Source organism: Pocillopora damicornis, chromosome 5 (assembly GCF_964200805.1).
Source record: "Pocillopora damicornis chromosome 5, jaPocDami1.2, whole genome shotgun sequence".
Taxonomy (NCBI): Eukaryota; Metazoa; Cnidaria; class Anthozoa; order Scleractinia; family Pocilloporidae; genus Pocillopora; species Pocillopora damicornis.
The window spans coordinates 8494572-8517064 of NC_142674.1; the positions used below are offsets into that span (position 1 = coordinate 8494572).

The following is a 22493-nucleotide window of genomic DNA, read 5'->3' on the forward strand; positions in this document are numbered from 1 at the left end:
AGAGACCACCGCTGAAAAGCGGTGAAAGTGACAATGCATAAGAGGAAAAAATTCGAGAATTTGACCGCTTAATACAGGTTCGACAAGTAATTCTGAATTTGTCAATCAGCCGACGCGAAGAGCTCTATTCACCTGTGTGGCATATACTAAAAATAGGTCCGCAATGCGTACATGTGTGGCTTACGAAATTGAGTTGCTTTTTAGTGTCTGGTGTCTCATTGGGTTTCTATTAGAAGAGCTAATATCTGATTACCATTAGATAGTTTTCAATACCGATCCTGTTCATCAATACCACAAGATAACTAGCATACAAAAGTCCCGAAAAGTTCATTCTGAAGATGAGAGTTATTGGCCAAACTTTGTTATGGAGGTCTCATTTTGACAACAAAAGTTGCACATGTAACCTGAGGATTTAAGGAACTGAAAAAACATCAGCTAGATAGATTCAGTCATGATTATGTTTACATAGCCAAGTGGAATTAACATCTGAAGTTTGTAGGTTGATTATTTTTTCCAAAGCAAGTGATGTGAAATGAACTCTAAGGAAGAATTTCATATGAATATTTTTGACATTTTGTGTACCATTACACAAGGAAAAAACTTTTGAGAAAGGCAGGGACATTCAGGAAATGATGTAATCTACACTAGAAGCCATTGGGAGCTTGATTTGGTTTGAATGTATGACTAATTTTGGACAATACATACATGTAAAGTAACAATGCTGAGTGTAGGTTTATTTTGTCCATTAGGGTATAAAGTTCAACTTTCAGTTGGTTGAGAGCAAAACGTTTACTATAATTATTGTGTTTAGGTTTTGTGGGACTGTATTTTCAATAGAGAACACAGAAAAATTTATTTCAGGTAGGTAGATATGAGGTTGCAAATGGAAGAGTCTAGGGAAAAAAGATAGGTGCATTACAATATCAGAACACACGCAATATTTTAATGAATCATATGTTGAGTTAAGTACTCTGAAGTAACATTACATTAACGTTGCTAATAATTTTTAACCCAATAAGATTTACAATTTGACCTAGAGGTTCAATTCAACAGAAATTTCAATAGAGATAGAGTGTCACTGTAATAGATTTCAGGAACAGTAATCAGAGGCATAACTTAAACACAGCAGAGTTCAATGTACAGGCAAGTGCATGATGGTATCATATGATTTAGACTATCAGAAGCTTTCAATTTTTCTTATTATTGAAATTGTAATTTCATGACAGTGAGTCTACCAAATTCAAGTTATGTGGAGAAATGAATGGGTGAACTTGACATCATCATGCAAAGTGCTAATCTACCATACAAAAAGGTCCAAAACAAACATGGTGAGCAACCGAACTTCATGTATCCCTTTGTGTTAGAACACACAAGTGGACTTGTGAGACCAGTACACCCTCGGCCATGATCTCCCCACGAGTAGTGTGACAGTAGCTTAGTGCAACCAGTCGTGCCCGCAATCCTTCTATGATATCTCTCATTGTCAGTAGATAATCCTTCTCTTGCGGCTGAGGGTTTTCTCTTGTAGTGTTTGGTGCTAAGATAACTTCTCCAGTTTCCATTTTACCGTGCGCTGCAATGTGAACTAACGCTACTGATGATATTCGTTTTAACGCTTCATGTTTCCAGTAAGGGGGAAAACATTGAGGATACGTATGATCATCTCCACTTCTTTCCTTGCTCCTGGAAGTTGCACCAAACATCTTCCTTGATAGATAATATCTTTGAAACAAGGGTCGCCGACAAGCAATGTACCAGTCTTCATGTGAAAGTCAGCTGGGCAATCATGAATTAATTGTAACGTCGTCAGAGAGGGAAGCACACAGATTCTGTAAGAATCACTTAGATATGATGAGTTCGAGTCCTGCAATGTTGCATAAGGTGAAAGGCAAAATGGCCCCTTAGGAATGAATGTTAGCCCGTTGTCTTCGATCAGATCAGCAATAGGAGTAACGATGATTTCATGAAGCTTCCTTAAAGGACTTGATTGGGAGTACCTCACGTCAACTTAAATCACATCGTTGGCCACTTCCTCCTCTTTCGGCAAATCAAGCGGAGGATTTTCGCTTGTGACAGTATCTCTTGCATCGATCTCCTTAAGAGCGGTTTTGTTCGGTAGCTGGATGAAAAATTCTAATTCATCCTCATACTTAAAATTGTTCACTTGTGCCTTTCTCAACGGGATATTGTCTTCGCTAAGGCAACCCAGAGGTAAACAAATGGTCCACTAATAGCTATGAAAATTGTCCTCAATGGAACACAACTCAGAGAAACGCACGAAGCACTGTGCGTTGAAGAATCTTCAGGCTGATATGGGTAGATGTCGGTTAACATGGTAGAACATGGCTAACTAAGGGTAGATGGGGGTTAACGTGGTAGAACATGATGTACTTAGAGCAGCTGGGGGTTAACGTGGTAGAACATGGCTAACTAGGGGTAGATGTAGGTTAAATTGGTAGAACATTGTTAACTTAGGGTAGATGTGAGTTAACGTGGTAGATCATGGCTAACTGGGGGTAGATGAGGGTTAACATGGTAGAACATGGTTCACTAAGGGTAGATGGGGGTAAACGTGGTGGAACATGGCTAACTTGGGGTAGATGGGGGTTAACGAGGTGGAACATGGTTAACTTAGGGTAGATGGGGGTTAACGGGGTAGAACATGGCTATCTTAAGGTAGATGTGATTTAACATGGTAGAAGAAGGCTAACTTAGGGTAGCTGTGGGTTAACATGAAAGAACATGGCTAACTTGGGATAGATGGGAGTTAAAATATATGGTTCATTAAGGGTAGATGTCAGCTAACGTGGTAGAACTTGGTTAACTTATGGTAGATGGGGTTAATGTGGGACAACATGGCTAACTTAAGGCAGATGTGGGTTAAAGTGGTGTGGAATATGGTTAACTCGGGGTACATGTGGATTGACGTGGTAGAAGATGGTCAACTTAAGGTAGATAGGGGTTAACGGGGTAGACCATGGCTAACTAAGGGTATATGGGAGTAAACGTGGAAGAACATGGTTCACTAAAGGTAGATGTGGGTAAGGGGGTAGAAGAAGGCAAACTTGGGGTAGATGAGGGTAAACGTTGTCAGTGAACAAGGTTGACTTAGGGTAGACGGGGGTTAACGTGGTAGAACATGGCTAACTTCGGGTAGATATATAGGTTAACGTGGTATAATATGGTTAACCTAGAGTAGCTAGGGGTCAACAGGGTAGAACATGGCAAACTTGGGGTACATGTGGATTAAAGTGGTAGAACATAGCTAACTTGGGGTAGATGTGGGTTAACGTGGTGAAACATGGTTAACCTAGGGTGCATGAGGGTCAACGTGGTAGATCATGGCTAACCTAGGGTAGATGGGGGTCAACAGGGTAGACCATGGTTAACGTAAGGTAGATGGGGGTTAACAGGGTAGAACATGGCTAACGTAGGGTAGATGTGGGTTAACATGGTAGAACATGGCTAACTTAGGGTAGATGTGGGTTAACGTGGTAGAACATGGTTTACTTAAGGTAGATGGGGGTTTAGAGGCTAGAACATGACTAACCTGGGGTAGATTGGGGTTAACGTGGTAGAACATGGTTCACTAAGGGTAGATATGGGTTCAGGGGGTAGAACATGGCTTACTTGGGGTAGATGTGGGTTAACGTGGTAGAACAAGGTTAACCTAGAGTAGCTGGGGGTCAAGAGGGTAGAACATAGCAATTGGGGTAGATGTGGATTAACGTGGTAGAACTACTTAAATAGTCACAACGTTAAAGTTGCTCAAAAACCTTTTCAGACTTTGGGGCATATTTTAGCCAAACCTAAAGATCCTGTCACGAAAGAAAAACGAACCGACGCCATTTATTCTATTCCTTGCAATGACTGTGACAACGAATACATCGGACAGACCAAACGTCAGTTTGGTACACGTTTAAAAGAGCATCAGAAAGCGGTTTTCTTTTGCAAAAAGGAAAATTCAGCTTTATCGGAGCACACATGCCTAACTAAACATACAATTGGGTAGGATAATTCTAAAATTATCACCACTAATCGACGTTGTCACCAGCGCCTTTGTTTGGAGGCTTGGCATATAAACTCCTCCCACGCTCCTTTAAATCGTGACGATGGCGGTTTGCTTCCTGACGCCTATTTACACCTCGTCAGAAAAAAGGCCGCTAATTAGTGATCGTATAAAAGGACCTCTTGTTGCAGCGTTTAGATCACCCCTGATGAAGGCACTAGACAGGAGTGTCGAAACGTTGGGTCTATGAATTGTAACTTCTTCGGTTACATTCATTAAATCTGTAAACCAGAGTAGCATCAAACCATGTCTGTGGTAGAACATGGTTAACTTAGGGTAGATGGGGATTAATGTGATAGAACATGGCTAACATAGGGTAGATGGGACTTAACGGGGTAGAACATGGCTAATCTTGGATCGATTGGGGTTAACGTGGTAGAACATAGGTAACTTAGGATAGAGGTGGGTTAACGGGGTAGAACATGGCCAAATTAGGGTAAATGTGGTAGAACATGGTTAATTTGGGGCAGAAGTGGGTTCTCGTGGTAAAACAAGGCTAACTAGGGCATGTCGTAAGCCATACATGAAGTCTGTAATATGAATGTTTTCTGCCATTTTTCGTTTTTTCAGCCATGACGTATATAGATGAGAGGAGGTATGTAAGGTGAGTAAAGTTCCACAAGAATGATAAAGGATTTCATCACAAGAGGTTTTCTATTGAAAATTCATGCCTGAAAGATTATTGAAAATCTATTTGACCGTTCTATCCTTTTTCTCGTCTTCCTCTTGAGAAGGCTTTCGTTGTGGCACATTAGCTCTGTGAAGTCTTATTTGAAGTATCTTTCCAAGCTTCGACTAACACTCTGTGTTAATTATATGAAGCGATGATACAGTTTAAAATGGCGAGCGTTGTGAGGAGACATCGTTCGAGATCGCGATCACCTGCACGAAACAGAGGAAATCGAGACGATCGTGATAACGAAAGAGAACGTGATAGGCGAAGTCAACGCAGGGAGTAAGTTGTAAAATAGAAGGCCTTTTTTTTCAGTTACAGATCGAAACTAATCACAAATTTTGGAGTTCAAAAGGGGACCAAAGTGCCGTAAAGTGATATGCCAATAAATAGTTATGCACCACTGAGGGAAAGTGGTTCATGTAATAGGGCATGGACCTTGACTCTCACATAATTTCCTTAGCTTCGGAAATAAAATCAAAGGTGAAAAACGAAAGGAACTCTTATCTCGATCAGCAATAAAGGCGAACAGCAGCAGTAATTTTAGCCTATAACTCAAACGAAGTTCTTTTTGTTATCAATTCAAATATAAGAATAATTTATTCTCCTTTTAAGATTTCTGACCACAACCATTAAGAATTGTTCGAAATACATTCTTTAAGCGAGCCAGAAATTTATGCACACTTAGAATATTGAAAGGGAGTAACTGTCCTGATTTCTGTTTAGCTCTTAAAAGAGTGAACATTTTCTCCAAATATTAATTCATGTTCTGTTAGGGGAAAATTACTTGAATGTACTTCAGTTTGATTGGTAGAGAACATGCTGATTTAGCCACTGATTGGCTTAACTAGCTTAATGTCTGCAGTGGATTGGTTTCCCATTGGAAAGGATATGTTTGAGAAAAAAAAAGAAATGGTTGTATCAATTAGTTACAAACTGTATATCAAAGCTGAGAATTCTTATTATACATCTTGTACATGTAGCTAACGATAGAACAGTGTCATTAATCTAAATCACAAGTTTTTCTTGTGCTGTTACAACTGTTCCTCTGAATTTTTGTCTTCCAAAGCACAGCAGTTGAACTTTGAGTAATATCTTCTTATTTAAGCAAGCATCTAGAACCAAGAAATAACAGAGTGGATGGTGGAAGGAGGAGTCATCATCAAGACACAAGTCATGGAGTAAGTTTAGCAGAGCATTTGGTAATAAATGAACTTGTTGAGTAGTAAATGAAAGTTTTCTTATTTCACCCCTGTTTACAGAGTTACAAGATGCGATTTCTTTTTATATGCACAATACTTTCAACATTGCTAATCCTAGCTGTATACAAGATATTTGTCATGATTTTGAACCCAATTACTGCCTAGTTCATCATAGAGTGTGTTTGGCCAAGCAGTAGCTCATCATAATGAAAATGTGTGGGGTTTAATTTCTCATGGAGATGCAGAATTTTTTCTTTGTCCCAGGCTTGCAACACGAGGGAAAAAACATCTGTTTCTATTTCTTTCCTAGGCTCAAAAAACATTTTTACCATCACTCATATTCTATTTGCACAAGATGCAATTAATACAACATAACCTAAAATAATTTTCTTTTCATTAGTCTCCTAGAACTTTTTTCACTTGTTGTAGTCTTCTTAGAACTACATAACATTTTTATGTTCTAGACACAGCTACCTTTCCTTTTTTTATTTTAGCTGGAAAAACTGGTTGCTCTTGGCAAATTACCATGGACTATGAGTTGTTATTTAGTTATTGTCATGCTTTTCATTTTAATCAGAGTAGATCTGCCAGTAGAAGAGAATGGGACAAAGATAAGTATCACAATGAAAGAGCTCCTGAAGGTTGGTGGATAGAAACCTTTTTTTTCTAATGTTTTATCCATTACATTGCCTTTCAATTGAATGGCTCAAATGATTAAACCATATTTAAAATTGGATAATTTTATTTTTCACTTTTTTCAATGCTTTTTAAGAGGAACATCTTTAATGACTGAGTATGTGAAGGGTACAAATTCTAAGGAACATGTGATTGTCTGGGTACACACCTGCCACACACCTTGTGCAACTGAATTTTGTCACTTATTATGAAAGCTACCAAAAGAAGGAAACACTTAGACTCCTCAAAACAATATCACTACCTCAAAAACTTTGTGTTCAATGTAATTCCTACCCTCTTAACTGTTTAGTTTTAATTTCAAATTGTCTTTTAATATAAAATGTTACAATTTATTGATGATACATTTTGCATTATTTTCTCAAGATGTGACTGATAATTTGTTTATCTTTTCAGCCTCTCATCCAGAGAGAAGATACCACAACAGAAGGCAGGAAAGGCAACATTCACCAACTGAGTAAGCATCATTTTCAGAATGTATGAATGTTTAATACTATAATAACTTGCACCATAACTGGTTATGAGGTAACCCATGTCCCCCCAATTCTGATATGGTGGGAGGGGAGAAGGAGGGGTTTGGTTTGTATCTCTAAAATAAAGAACCACCTATAAAGACATTCCAATGTATTCTTAAAGAGTCATCAAGTCCATTAAATTATTATTATTACACATACAAATACATCTTTGTTCAAGGGTGTCAAGTATTTAATTGCCTCACATTTCCTTTCCATGTGGTAATGTTTCTCAGTATTCATGGTTGGCTTTTGTAATTGATTTGCTCATCTAACTCTTTTGGCTTTTGAGCTCTGTCACATTTTCTCATTCATGTAGCAAATTACTCCTACTCTCTCTCAGCACAGTATACATGTACAATTATAATGTTAAATTTCAATATGTAAAGGGTTTCAGAGTTGTAAAATTACGTGTAACTTGTAATGCTTTAGCACACTCAGAAAATAATCCTAGGCTGTTAGTTCCAATATTTTGTTAGGCCTCTTTTTTTCTTACAAAGATGTTTATTTGGTAAATGACTGATTTTTCTTGTATGCCTATGCTTGGTTTTCTGGATTAAATACTGAACATTTCTTTCTCATAAGGCACAAAAAAATTACTTGATCAAACTTAGGGATTTCTGTCAGTAATAAATAGAAGAACAACACATCCTAATTTATGGACAATTGTGTTTAAAACTTTTTGTACCTATTTCTTGGTCGCCAATTTAAAGAATTCTCTTAATGTATTCAAATTCAAAGGCATCAAAGACCTGCTGAGGACAGTGGTGGACAAGATGGAAACCTTGAACCAGATGGTCCCAATTACAATCTTTCAGGAAAATTAACAGAATATTCAAACACTTACAAGGTAACTACACCTGATAGTCGTTACAAATTCAATAAATTTGTCATTCTGCTTTTATTGCACAGAAAAAAATTTTTGGTTTCTGTCTTAATTGATGGTACATTTGGAGTAAAATCCTTTAGCACTGGACATTTATGTATTTGCTTTGTACTTGATTTGATGTTTGGGTTTAATGTTAATTCTTATACAGTCAACTCACTATCTCTTTCTGATTGGCTGAAAGCATACGATGAATTTTTAAAATCAAACCCTGGGACACATCTATCTACAGATTATACAATAATCATGTGTCAAAGACACTCAAGGCCACAGCTAATCATGTCTGCAGTGCATGATTTCTAAGGGTAATCTTGAGATGGTATGCCAACCTTCCAAAATGATTGTTGACCACTGCCAACGTAAATTCTTTTTTGATGACAAGTTTCTGGTTTCCAGTTGCAAGTGTCTATTCTGTAAATTCTTGAGCTTTGAGCACTGACTAGTATATACTTCTTGAAATGCATTGCTGTTCTTGGGATTATTCAAGTGATACATAGTCATTAAATGTAAACAATGTTTAGCAGTCTAAAGGTTGATATCAGTAACATTATTTGTTCCCATATATGATTTTCATGTATTCACAGTCACTGATACATCACTTCAGGGGTTTATCACAAACCAACATAATGACCAGCTCCCAGATGGCTTGTAAGCACAGTTGGTAGAGCACTGCATTAGTACCATAGAGGTCATTGGTTCAATTCCGTACAGGCCTGAATTTTTATTTTCAGGCCCTATTTTCACTACTGCTTAAGTAGTGTTCATTACTGCAAAGATTGCTTTCATGTTCATTTCTTAAACCACAGTTCACATAATTATATGATTTTCATATATTCACAGTTATTGATTGTTTGTTGTTTCAAGGGTGTGGTCATCAAGTATAATGAACCCATAGAGGCAAGGAAGCCAAGGACAAGATGGCGTCTTTATCCTTTTAAAGGGGAGGAGGCAATGTGTACGTACCTGAAGGCTCAAAAATTTTTTGTCCTAACCTCCTAGGATTATCGTATATCACTGAAATTAAAACCCCTAGTGAAAGCGGAAATGAAGCCAGTTCCTGTAAATACTCCTCATTGGAGTCTCAACTGTTTTGTGTTTCTTGTCTTTACAACTGTGTTCCACCTAATTTTAGTTGGTGAGTAGAGTCTTGCACTCCATTTAAGACAATGTTTTGTGAGGTTGTTTTTTGAGGGCCTCTCTCATCAATCCCCTAGCATCTTAGTCTGTTTACCCTGGGAGGGATTTACACCATTTATTTTACTTTGATGTGAAAAATAGACTGTTGCACTTTTTCTTTTTTTTGTAGCTGTTATGCACATTCACAGACAAAGTGCGTACTTAATTGGAAGACAGAGACATGTAAGTTTGTCATTTTACTTGTAAACCAAAAATCTAAAGTAATAAATTATCAAAAGATTGCAAAAGTTACAAGAGATTTTGAGACTTCTTTGTCATTGTTATATGTAAAGCATTTAAATATTTTTACATTTACTTTTTGCTCAATCAAACAGGATTGGCTAGTTATCTCCTTTATTTACATCTTTCAGATAGTTGATATCGCAGTAGATCACCCATCGTGTTCAAAACAGCATGCAGTTCTCCAGTACAGACTAGTAGATTATGAAAAGCCAGATGGTACTTCTGGCAAAAGAGTCAAGTATGTTTTTCATTGCTGTAGAGGTTTTTGAGTGTTCCTGGAAACAGATTTAACAATGCAAATGAAAAAATTGCATGCTTCTGATTGGCACACAAGTGCAAAGTTGTAACATGAGTGCAAATTACAAATAGTGCGCACACACTTTCAAAATTTCATCTTCATTGTTATTATGCCTGAGGTAGTGCCTTGACTTTCCTTGATGTTTTTTCATGTACATTATAAACAAGTAATAACATTATTTCTCTTGTAATTTTGTGTAATAAAACCTTGCAAATTTTTCAAAGACTACAAATTGCATTTGTGCATTAGCATTCATGCAATTTTGTTGTCTTTAAGAAATTCACTTGTGCTTATTAACACCAAATTGCACTCAACATCCTGTTATTACCTATATACTTATTATGACTTAGAAAAAAGGCAAGTGGTTTTTACTCTATGTGTAGTGGTAAGCTATTGTTACCACCATTTAAATTCTTCAAAGCTCAATGCCAAGCTTATATACAGGAAATTGCATTGAATGTGCAAGCATATAGCAATGTGTAAACACAAGTGATATTTGGAAAGTTTTTAAAATTACCCAAGCTGTGGACATAAAGTACGATAGGAAAAAAATTTAAACCCACATGAGACCATACACATAATTATGTCTAACAGTTTTATGTGATGTTTTGTGTGTTGTAGTGTACGCTCAAATTTTTAATGGTTTTATCCCAGGAAATAGATAATGCTGATGGCAGTAATGATGATGATGATAAAGCGTTCATTTATTCTTCGTCTTGACTAGCAAAGATCTGTTGATTTCCAACTGCTAGGCCCTTCCCGTCACTTCAGTAAAATTTATAACTTGTTTGAATCTGTTGAGCAAAATTCCATGGCCCTTATTGAGGCACTGGCAGTCAGTTTGTAGTATTATAATTTCTGTCATTTTTACTTTGCTTTTGTTGTTTTTTTTTTTGTTTGTTTCTTTTTCAACTGTAGACCATATATCATTGATCTGGAATCTGCAAATGGAACATTCCTCAACAACCAGAAAATTGAGCCCAGAAGATTCTATGAGTTGAAAGAAAAGGTAACGGCTTTATTTACGCGGGGACGAAGAAATAAATTGCAGACGAGCTTCCATAAGTGACGAGACGTAAGCCGAGTCTCAAAACTCAGGGCTTCGTTTTTTAGTTTAAAATACTGGGCAAGGATCGTCATGTTTCTGTCTCCGCTTTCCACTTCACGTGCGTATGTTTGTAACACCCCTTTTATTTCAAAGAGGGCACGTTAAACTTGCAATCTGATTAATTCTTAGGGCAGGCAATATTTTCCAATTTGTTTACAAAAATGAACCTGTTCCTCTATTGGTCACGCCTGTGGCCTCGGGTGACACTTTCAAGACCGCGGTCACAGTTTTCACCAAAGGCACCTCCCAGCCGGCATTTGCAATGTAATATTTCCTTGTGGTATATTAATAATTATATAATTTTTATTTCTTGTAGGATGTTCTTAAATTCGGCTTCAGTACCAGAGAGTATGTGATTCTAACGGAGAAATCTCAGGTTGACGATGATGACGATGAAGAACCAGCTGAATGATACAGAACACTGCGAGTGTTAAAAGATATTAAATTCTCAGCTTTACTTTTGTTCACCATGAGAGTCCAAAAATAATTCAGATAGCTCCGCCAAGCCACGAGGGAAAAAAAGGGCCACATTTTTGTTTTCCACAAATGAACGAGAAGAAGCTCAGAGGAGTAGTGTCACCATGAACTCTCTATGGAGATGTTTACCAAAATTTCTTTTTTATCGCTTGAAGACTGATTTCAGTTTGTCGCGGAAAAGCACAATTTTGCGATTGTTGTTGAAGTAGAGCTTTATATATATATGATGAGGCCCAGAAGGCCGAAACAGTACTGTCTGCAGTTAGTTATATATATATATATATATATATATATATATATATATATATATATATATATATATATATATATTTACTTAGGAGTCGAGCTGTGTGAGACATTTCCTTCACACTTAATAGATAAAATAAATAAAAAAGGTCCCATTATTTCTCTCGGTAAAACGGGAATAACGTTTATCGCTCGTAGACAAGTGTTCGTTATGTGGTCCTCTGTAGAGGTTGCACTTCCAATACAGCTCGCTCTGTGTAAGTTTGCAGTCTACTTTTCAATTTTATGTAAATACTCCTTCGCATTTCATGGGGTCGACAGGCACACCGCCTGGTTGAGAAGCAGCTTTACGACGGTGTGACTCTATATTCTTTGTGCGTCTACTGCCATGTACAGGTCTGTTTCATCTTTATGGAAAAGAGACAACGAGCAGTGTTTATCTCAGAAATTATTCCTTATGGGCACATTTTAGTATTCTCTTAAAACAATTAGTAATAAAAGATTATGCTCAAGTTACAGTAATGTTAATGTTGATCCTACCGAAAGTGAGGAGTGGAAGTGAAGGTTTTTGCTTACGACATTGTACTTATCAGTTTGTGTCCGTCACTTTCGCCTTTTTATGCTTGTTAAGAATGTTTGTCGTGCTTAAAACTAGTAGATCAGAGATGATGGCTGTTCTCGATTTGTCGTAACTTTTGTCTCTTAGTTAACATTGCTGGCCGAGATATGTTATCTGACATCCTTTATCGATTTTCGCCATCCAGAAGAAGCCATTCTCTTACTTATAATAGTTATCTTGTTCTTTTCACTCAAATTTACCGCTGGTGATTTTGCAAATAGTGCTCGCCTCGCAAAATGCAAAAGGACATACAAAATCAATCTCGTAGTCACGTCCCGCCGGTGTTGCACCACTCAACATAACTCATTATGTGAGAAAATTTTTAAAATTTTGTTTCTGCATTTTTTATTTGCTCGTTAAACAGGGATAAGAGGAGTACCTTCAACTTTTCAACAGTTCTTTAATGAACAAGCAGTAGTATACTTTATCGTATACACTACGGTGTTATACAAAAATTTTCAGTCCTGAGAAAAGCTGTAGCAACATTCGTGAAAAATTACGATATTTTTTCACGTTTGTTGGATATCGCCAATCAGCTGCAGACATGTTACTCGCCTTTCGCGCCACTCGGTCAGGTTGATGAATGAACGGCAAAGCCTTCAACATTCTTAATCTAAAGTCACTTGTCGGAACCTTTTCGGATTATGGTTATGGCTGCTAAAACACTGAAAAATCCGAATCGCTTACAGACAGTGACGTTCGAACTTTTCTAGAAGGGGAAGAAAACCAACATAGGAAAATTAAAACCGAAAGATACGTATTCAGCGGCTTTGGTAATGGCATTTCTCGCGGCTGAGAACGAAAATCGACAACGGGAAGATTTTTCACAGGCCGATTTTGGCGGTGTACCCGAAAGATTTCTTCTGTAAGTAAGGACCAATTCAATAAATGATAATTTTTTATATTTAAAATTACGATTTTTATTCGGGGATTGTCGATCCTTTTACTTTCATTCATTAATTAAGTCGACTTTGCATGTCAGTAAAGGGATGTTGTGTTTATATGATAAACAGAACAGTAATACATGGTTGCATGTAGATATGAAATTTTTCTTCTCGTGTTCAACTCGACATCTCTCTCGTTCGCTTCTCTTACTCGTGAGCTATCGAGTTAAACACTCGAAGAGAAATTCCATATCTACGCGCGCCCATGTATTATTATCTATGTATAAGCTCAGAATTAACGCGTTTTTTCCGACTGGTGTCTGTATTTAGACGTACTGCAAGGTTCTGAACTTGTAATTTTTCATGATCATGTCATATGATATCAGGGAGAAAGTTATTGTATACTAAATTGCAGTGGATAGTGTTTTAAGGAGCACTCTGATTGGTTACTCAAATTCAGAAAATCCTTTGCTATTCACCTCTGAGCAACTCGCGCGGGATTTATTGTAATCGTTGCAGGAACAAATAAGGCAAAATCATCTTTTTGTGCTCCATTGCCAATCCTTTTAGTATATGCAGTACTAAAACAACTACTCACCTCAGCGTCGGCGGCACGCGGTGGATATTTACTACGCTCTTTCGTAGCTCGGGAAATATCCACCACTATCACCTCCACCTCGCAATAATCGAGGATTGATATCACAAACGCATTTACAATGCGTTTGAGATTATCTTGAGACAGATGTTTTCTGATCCGACTTATATAACTTATTGCCAAGATCGCCTTTACGCAAATGTTATTGAGGAACTGTTGAAGAGTGAGCTCCTGGCCTAATATGACACTCAAGTGTCCTACTATACTTTATCAGACTGTTCTCTTAGCGAATAAACAATGGTCAATGACAGGATTTCAATTCGAACAAACAGGAGGTAAGTTGGGTGGCCTCTGCTTTCCTAGGATGACAGAAAAAGCATATGCTGAACTTTCCAATTGATAACTTCCTCATTGAAATTCCACAAATGATGCAATGCGTTCGACCGCAAAGGGATAAGGAAACCCGTTAGAGTACAATGTCAGAGAAACCAACATGACATCTGAGCCTGTGTATGAGAATGTTGACAACTAAAGTAATGAAGGCAGCCGATTAATTCTAGCATCATCAAGAAAACCTTTTGAAAAATGATATTGGATCGTCGGGACGCGTAAAAGTGCCGTTTCAGTAGACACCCAGTAGAGTGGTTTTTGCGATAAGCAGATTGCAGAGAAGGGAACCACTTGTTAGTTTCAAAAATGAGATTATATTTGAAGCACTACCACTTCTTTGATTATATTAGATAGGAACGAAATATTTACTCTAGGTCTACAGCTCTTCATTTTATCCTGATGAATATACGATTGTTTAAGTAGAGGTCGTACGAGGGAGTGTTTAACTGATACAAGCGCGAAACAAACCAGTCAACAGTGACTCGCTGTATTGACAGGTACAATATGATCGAAGTAGTCTATGATTGGTCGGGTTGTCATAGGGTCCAAAGGACATGATTTCGCTGATACGGCTTTCATGACATGATGAACCAAAGTGTTGTTGGCCGAAGTATGTTTCAACAAACCAAGTTCTGAAGAAAGACAAACAAGTTTCAAACACGTTTTTCATGTTTTATGATATGCGCGCGAAGTAAACGTTCTAGCAATTCCAATTTCAACTTTTGAGCCAATCAGATTTCTCTGAGAACCACTGAGGAGCGGGCTCAAACGTCACAATGAAGTTGTACGATTTCAACGCAAGATCTGCTTACGAGAGTCCAGTAGCCTTTTTCACTTCATCAATTGGATTATCTTGTTTCAAACTTTAATTTTACACAATGGGTTATGCTTTTAGTCTCAATAATCGTCGAGTATCAGGAGTCTTTAGGAGGTAGGTGTTTTTCTGAAATTGAGCTTTTAAAAGACCCTTTGTGACGCCTTTACTGTAATCACCTCGACTGAGGCATGTTTTTATTTAGATATAAAATGTCCCTTGTATTTTCTACAACTCGAGCTGGCAACTATGTTTGTGTGTACACTTTTGTTTTCATATCGCACTATGCAAGTCGGACGATATACTGTAACAAAACGCGCTGCACCCATCTCAAGATAAAATCCAAGGGTTATGTTTTCGTTTAGTGCCTATTTTGTTAACTTTAGCGGGAAGTTCAAGTCTGCAGAGGCCTTCTCTGCAAACCAGCTCTTCAATATATATATGTTACTCGCCAGCCGGGAGTTCCGTATTGGAACGGATAGTTTTTCCCAATACGGACCGACCTAGGCTGGTGAATAACAATTTTATTTTTTTCCTAAACTTAATGAAATTCTCTCCAAAAGAACCTGAATGATTTAGGGCTGTAATTACAACAAGATCTTCCATAAACTGAACAATTTTTGAACGAGTAGATTGTAGTTAAAATAGAGGTAATGCAAATTAAAGAGAGAAGCTTCACCGAAACATTTATTTGCGTAATGATAAAGGTGATTTAGAAGGCTTCCAATAAGCTTTGAAACATTATTTTTACAAGTAACTGTCACAATCTGACACCAGTCAATTCTAGAGCGCGTAAGAACTGAAGAAAAACGCAAGTACACTTTTGAAAAAGCAACGGAACTAGTTTGGCAAGGGCTGTCACGACAATGTTTTCCTAAAAAGCATTCAATGATCTTACGGAAAGTGTTATTCACTCTCATCGACGATTACTTAATGGACGAAGATTTACCTCTGTTCAGCAAGTAACTAGAAAGGAAAGTAATTGTGAGTAAATTCAAATTTTTGATTTTGAAGTGGTGAGAGTTTGCTCGTTTGTTTACTGCAATGGCGTGTGTATATCCGGTCTTTTCTCCACAAAAGCTAAATTCAAATGAGACTCTTCAACTAGACACAAAGGCTTTTTCTCACTGAATTCCTTAAGTTTCTGTTATGCAATTTACGGTACAAATGTCTAAATTGAACAGACATATAAAGACTCACCGAAAGCGTCTTTGTAGTAGAACTTAAAACTTCGCTCGCCCTTTCACTACGAACAAATTGTTTGAGAGAATTCAGATATTAAATGAATGAAAGTTCCATCGATTAATTCAATTGTAACCAAATACCTCTCGTTTTAACTTTTCAGGTACTTTTTGTGAAGGATTAAAATTAATTACAGACGGGTTTTACGCCGCTGGGCATTATTTTCAAGCAAAGTATAGTTAAACAAGTCAAGCCGATTAATAACTTAGTCTCTTTTCTCACCCTCAAATCACTTTCGTTGCCAGTAGAAAATTGTTTTCGATATGAATTTGTGGCATATGAGCAAATATGTCATGAAATGGGTTGACTCGCGGCCCAAAAACAGTTTTCAATTAACTTTAATCCTTCACAAAAAGTAACTCAGAAAGTTAAAACAGTGAGATATTTATTTACAATTGAATTAATCGATGGAACTTTCATTCATTTAATATCTGAATTTTCTAAAACAAATTTGTTAGTTATAGCGAAGTTTTACGTCCTACCCCAACCACGCTTTCGGTAAGTCTTTTCAAGTCGGCCTGTTCAATTTGTCCATTTGCATCGTAAATTACACCGCAAAAACCGAATGAATTCAACGAGAAAAAGCCTCATTAACTTCTCCTTGGTTCTTGTTAAAGTGTCTCATTTAACCTAAATTATTTGGTAAAAAAAAAAAAAAACCACGATTTACACGCGCCACTGCAGCAAACAAACGAGCAAACTCCCACAACTTCAAAACATACATTTGAATTTACTTTCGATTACTTTCCTTACAATGTTACAATATTCTTCGTACACTAATTATCGATAGAAGTGAATACTTTCCATAAGATCATTAAATGGTTTTGAAGAAAAAGTTGTCTTGACAGTTGTTAACATCGAGTTTATTTGCCAAACCTGTACCCTTGCTTTTTCTTTTCAAAAGTGTACATGCGCTTTTTTTTTTTCGTACACGCTCTCTAATTGACAGGTGTCAGATTGTGACAGATGTTTGTAAAAAAATGTTTCAAGTTGTTTGTAAGCGTTTCTCTCGCTTTTTGGCAAGTTATCACGAGCATCGCTTACATTGGTTTACACTCAATAAGGCCATACTTGATGAAACAGTTCACAAGCTGGGCCTGGAGACGGTGTCAATTAAATATACTATATAATCTGAGTCAAAGTTGGTTTTTAACAGAATAATAATATGCTCCATATCAGTGGAAACATGAGACAACAAAAATTTACTAAGCAAGGAATATATCTGGAATAGCAGTAAACAAACTTCAGACAGCAACAATCAAGTCAAAACTTTGACACTCAACGAAATTTCATGCATAGGGATACACAAAAAAGTTGCTAACACTTTTCCATAAAAGAACATCATCCTTAACTGATGGAATTGAACTGTAAGGTTCTATGGCATTTCGCATGAATTCTGCACATACTGCCTAAAAATCAATGATTCTTGGTGGTCAGTTTTTTGGAAAATGAGATGAATTATATTTTGCCATCATCGATATTTTGTTGCACGAGAGCAAATTGTGATAAGCTTGTCGTGTCTTTTCTCGCATTTTTTCGTAAAGCTAAATTTACGATCATTTATTTTCTTTCGTCTGCCAGCTTCTTACCATCCCTCTCTACAACTATAGAGAAGTAAAAAAACTGAAAAATGAAATTATTAGAATTTTTGTTCAGGTTTATCTTTTACTGCTTGAACAGAATATCACAAAAATTAGCTAGTTCCTGTCAGAAGTTTGAGTCATCAGGAACTTGACAGAATTCTGTTCCCTTTAAAAATATGAATGATTTCCAATTGCGTAAATAAAACACCAAAAGCAATTTTTTCACATTAGCCGGAGATACCTTTGAGATGAAATAAAAAATCGCTGCAAAGGCCGGGTCGCACTAGAGCGAATTAAAATATTTTCTAATTTTTTCGCGCGTCAAAAATTGGCAAAAAATTCGCATTGTCCAAATTTTGGCGGCGGTCGCATCAGATGATTATTATTATTCTTTGAATAAAACGTCACTGATGGTTCATACGTCAATCACAACATGACAGCTGAATGGTCTAAAAAAAGAATTTGATTGCTTGCTTTGCCAAAATTTGGAGGCCTCCAAAGAGGACATCGGGTCCACGGAAGATTGGCGAAAATTTGGCGATCCGCAAAAATTTACTAAGTTTTTCAAATTGAAAGATTTGTTGATAGATTTTCACTTAAACAAACAAAAAATCAATAGTGTGACTTAGATCCCGAGTGATTTTAAACAACGTGTAATTAATGTCTTGTTATTACAAAACATCGATGAGTTATATTTTCTTCTTTTCGTGTCCGACTAGGATTAAAAAAAGGAACTACGACAGATGCAAAATCGCGTAACTAAGCCAACACACCCTGCAGTTTTCATTTTTATTCATTTTCCCAACTTATATAATTTCTCCCACTCTCTGTTTACCTTGTCTCTTTCAAAACTTACACATATTTCCCCTAACAAGAAAGAAATTCATTTCGTTTGATTCATATAACTCCTACACTTTTTAATCAGGAGCAACGTTTGGCCAAATATCATTCCTTTCGAAAGTTAATTTGACTACAAGATTAGAAAAGTCCTAATTTGTTTAGTTTTTGGACAATCTGCGTGTATACGGCTGGTGATTGCATACGCCAAATTAATATTCGCCCCCGCCTTGTCTTTGTTCAAAAGAATTGAAGTTCCTCGAAAACGCAGATGAAGAATCGATCGATTAGTGGAGAATTACTTAGAACGACAAATAATTTTTATCTAATGAAATGAAACACTGATCTGATCGTTTGTGGCCGCTTTTTGACATAAAAGTTTAAAACAAAATTTAAACTGAAACTCCGACTCAATTTAAGAAATACGAGACTCCTTTATGAGGAAATGATTTAATAAGCTCCCCCACCGATCATTCATAAAACTGTTCTCCGCTTATTAACATGGTTAAACAACTTATACAATAAAACTTAAACAATAAATTCAAATGTCCCGTTTGTTTAAAACCGTTTATTTACATGACTTTAATTGTCTATCTCCTCAGTGTTTCGAATCATCGCAAATTGCCGTTACGTACCTATCCTGCGATACTCCTGTCCACGTTTCGTGAAGTTGCCAGGAAGTTAAAGAATTGAATAATGCCCTATTCATCAAAAGTTTGTGTAACTTACGGAAAAGGTTAAGTCTGTTCTCGAGCAGAGATGATGATTCCATCCCGGCTTCCTTAGCAGGAAGCGACTTGAAACTGAGTTACATTAACGGAGATACTTATTATTATAATCTCACCCGATAACAAGTCCGTTTCTCCTGTACTTAAAACTGTGGTTTTATCAGACTATGAGCTCGTACGCATCGTGATACGTGTGTGACCTCAGGGGAAAAATATCTAAGTCCATGTACAACAAAGTGCTCTTCTGATTGTCTTCTTTACTGCTTGTCTCACTTCCCTTATCTTCCAGCAGTAAATAAACGGGTTCAAGGCTGAGTTTAAGTACACTGCAAGCGACGTTATTCCATCAACGATTATTATATGTGAAGAATGAGTTTTTCTCTGAATGATCACAATTGTAATTATAAATTTTGGTACATAACAAACAACCAATGCTAACTGCACCCATAGGGCACTGTATACTGCCTTTCTGTATCGCTCCATGTTCAGTGCATTTGGTTGGCTCGGCTGTTGTCCCCCATAATCTTGTATGTGAGTCTGACGATGACTGAGAGCGGAGGAGATCTTAATATATGAATAGGTAGAGATCACTGGGCAAAATACTGCAATTATAATACCATACAAACGGGTTATTTGAAGATTTAAAGGGTAAAATGCAGCAGCAACACCGGATATAATCCAAAGGATGGCTGTAATGATGTACGTGCGTTTCAAAGTTACGATTTGTCTGTATCTCATTCCCAACAACAGGGCGAGAAGTCTGTCCACACTAATGGCCGTCAACGTTAACAATGATACTCCACATAATGTATAGCTTGTGATGTAGACTACGTCGATTGAACATCGACAAAGACTCCAATGTCCGTAAACTAGGGACATGTGATAAACAGCAAAGAAAGGCTGAGTAACAAGACTAACTAACAGATCAGCTGCGGCCAGACAACGATACAAGTGTTTGGAAGGTGGATGAAGGGAACCTTCCTCGTTTAGGGCAACAAGGATAAGGAAATTCCCAATGAATACTGCGAGAGAGATGAGAATGTTAGCTGCACAGAAATAAATTGGGATTTGCTGTAACCCACTAGCAAAAGTGGGTGAGCATAACAGTTTTTGATAAGTTATCGTCTGCGTTCCGCGTTCTGGTGAACTTGTTGTCGCGATCATTCTGCAGCTGAATAAACGGCTTTCTCCTCAACTTTCGCTACTGTTTATCTGGAAGTGCAACATGATATATTTCGTCTCCATAGTAACCGCCCAACCAGGACATTGTAAACTCTCACCTTCCTGACAGCATCAAAAAGAAAAATCCTCAATGAACTTCACTCATTTCAAGATAGTTGGGAGTTCATGGACGTGCCTTGCATCATTCAAACTTAATGGTGTGCACCAATAAAGGTGTTCATCTGGTTGATAAATCTAACTCAGGAACGAATTTTTCAAAAAGTTGATAAACATTTCAAAGATGAAGACATCTGTTGAATTATAATATGATTATGTAATGAGAAAACTCTCTACATATGCAAAACTAGAACAGGATTAGGAACGATGAACGTAAATTCAACCTAACTTACCAGATAAACCGCTCGTTGTGGCTTCCAACATTGTTCTTTACTAAAGCTGTTGCTCTCATTCCAAATTCTTAGAGACAGTCTCTTGATCGAGGTGAATAGCCGTACTTGCTATTCACTTCCATACTAGCCCATTAGCGCGTGGGAAAAGTACTATTCACCTGTGTGACATATCTATGTTTGAATTTACCCTTATTGTTTGCTGAATTATTACTTTTTTTCTTCCACTTCCACCTGTCCGAGGCCAATCTCTTAATAGTTTTTCCCATTTTTAGAAATGGTCTGAGAGCTGACTATTTTCTCTGGCAATTTGGACCTCAATTTTGTAAATAATTCTATTCCGTGCGATGAAACTTTGAAAAATATGAAAAATTTTTTGCCACTTTTATAGTGTATATAATGTTTTCCACGGTAAGATACGATTCATTAAAATAAAGTCTTCTTAAACATCAAGTTTCCCAAAAATTATATCACATTCCGTCTGAGTTTACAGTTATATTTAAACTAGGATTAGACATATTTCCAAAATTTAAACAATATTTTGCAAGAAAAAAGCGAATACTCGATGGATTCCACTGTCTCCTGATAGAGATTTCGAGAGGTTGCATCTGGGGAAATAGTTATGCCAAAACGATAAAGTTGCTCACGTCTAAAACAATGCGATTCAAAATTTTGAATCGGAATTCCCCACCAACATCAGTGGGAAATTGCGTTTCATTGTTTTAGTGCTAAATGACCTTCGAAACCAAAATCGCCAAGAAGATTTTGTGTTATTATGAAAAATTGCGCTATGATAGCATCTGCTAGATGGACCAACATTTTATCTAAGGACAATGGTAGCCGCTGTTCTGCTGCAAAAGCTACCAAAAGCTAAAATGGTGTGACGACCTTAATGGTTCGCTTACTAAATCCTTGCTACGTGCAACTCATTCCCTTGACGTCAGCACTCTTCTGTATGCTCTTTCTCTAACGACGAAATTTCCATCCCATGACACCAAGACTAATGGTGACTTGGCTCCTGCACGGTCGCCTGGAGCTGGATATCCTTTGTTTTAAAAATCTCCCATTTTTTTTATAATTTGATTTCAAATTTCTCCATGATAATTATTTATGATAATGATATATTCAAAGTATTTGAAATTGCCCTTTCGCCTTTCCCCTTTTTCTGAATTCGATTGTCATAGGCTCAAATTTGTGATCTCTTGTGTCATTTATCACAGAGCACGCTATTCAATGGAGAGGCGCGTTCTAGGCATTTATGCCCGTAAAAGGCAATTTTTTGTTATCTTCAATGCTTTCTCGTCGTCCTTTGGACCAGTGTGCCGAACAAATCACTTGCTTCTGCCAGTTAATGTTTTCATTTATAAGAACTTTCATATAAGATGCCTTTAGTTCACCGTTTCTTTTACCTATTGGACTAAGGGTATAAAATTCTAGTCCTTCATTCCGCCAGTTATTAGTACACAGTGCCCCAGCACAGTTCCAATGCTATTTCTTAGAGGAAGAGGATCCATCCATGGTCGCCTAGTTGGTCGCCTATTTTCGTGCACCGCTATTTTGCTCTTGGTTGCAAATGTCCAGCAGGCGCCAAACTCGCCCCAGTCCCTCACGATATGAAATCCGGCAATCATGGCCTTGGGAATGTCGGTG

At 37.2% G+C, this 22493-nt stretch overlaps 1 protein-coding gene across 1 annotated transcript; it reads left to right on the forward strand.

Moving 5' to 3' along the window:
- Nucleotides 1-4877: 4877 nt before the first annotated feature.
- On the forward strand, nucleotides 4878-12095 carry LOC113683262 (smad nuclear-interacting protein 1). Its single transcript, XM_027200486.2, has 10 exons — nucleotides 4878-5024; nucleotides 5851-5923; nucleotides 6522-6585; nucleotides 7034-7094; nucleotides 7891-7999; nucleotides 8900-8990; nucleotides 9342-9394; nucleotides 9583-9692; nucleotides 10671-10761; nucleotides 11177-12095. Exons 1-10 carry the CDS (start codon nucleotides 4894-4896, stop codon nucleotides 11270-11272), a joined length of 879 nt encoding a protein of 292 aa, XP_027056287.2. The 5' UTR covers nucleotides 4878-4893; the 3' UTR covers nucleotides 11273-12095.
- Nucleotides 12096-22493: the final 10398 nt, after the last annotated feature.

What these genes read in the sequence shown, in the direction of transcription:
- LOC113683262 (XM_027200486.2), top strand. Translation starts at nt 4,894, where the DNA reads ATGATACAGTTTAAAATGGCGAGCGTTGTGAGGAGACATCGTTCGAGA. An exon ending in ATCAAGACACAAGTCATGGA is followed by an intron (nt 5,924 to 6,521) that starts GTAAGTTTAGCA and finishes CATTTTAATCAG; the next exon opens with AGTAGATCTGCCAGTAGAAG. An exon ending in ACTTCTGGCAAAAGAGTCAA is followed by an intron (nt 9,693 to 10,670) that starts GTATGTTTTTCA and finishes TTTCAACTGTAG; the next exon opens with ACCATATATCATTGATCTGG.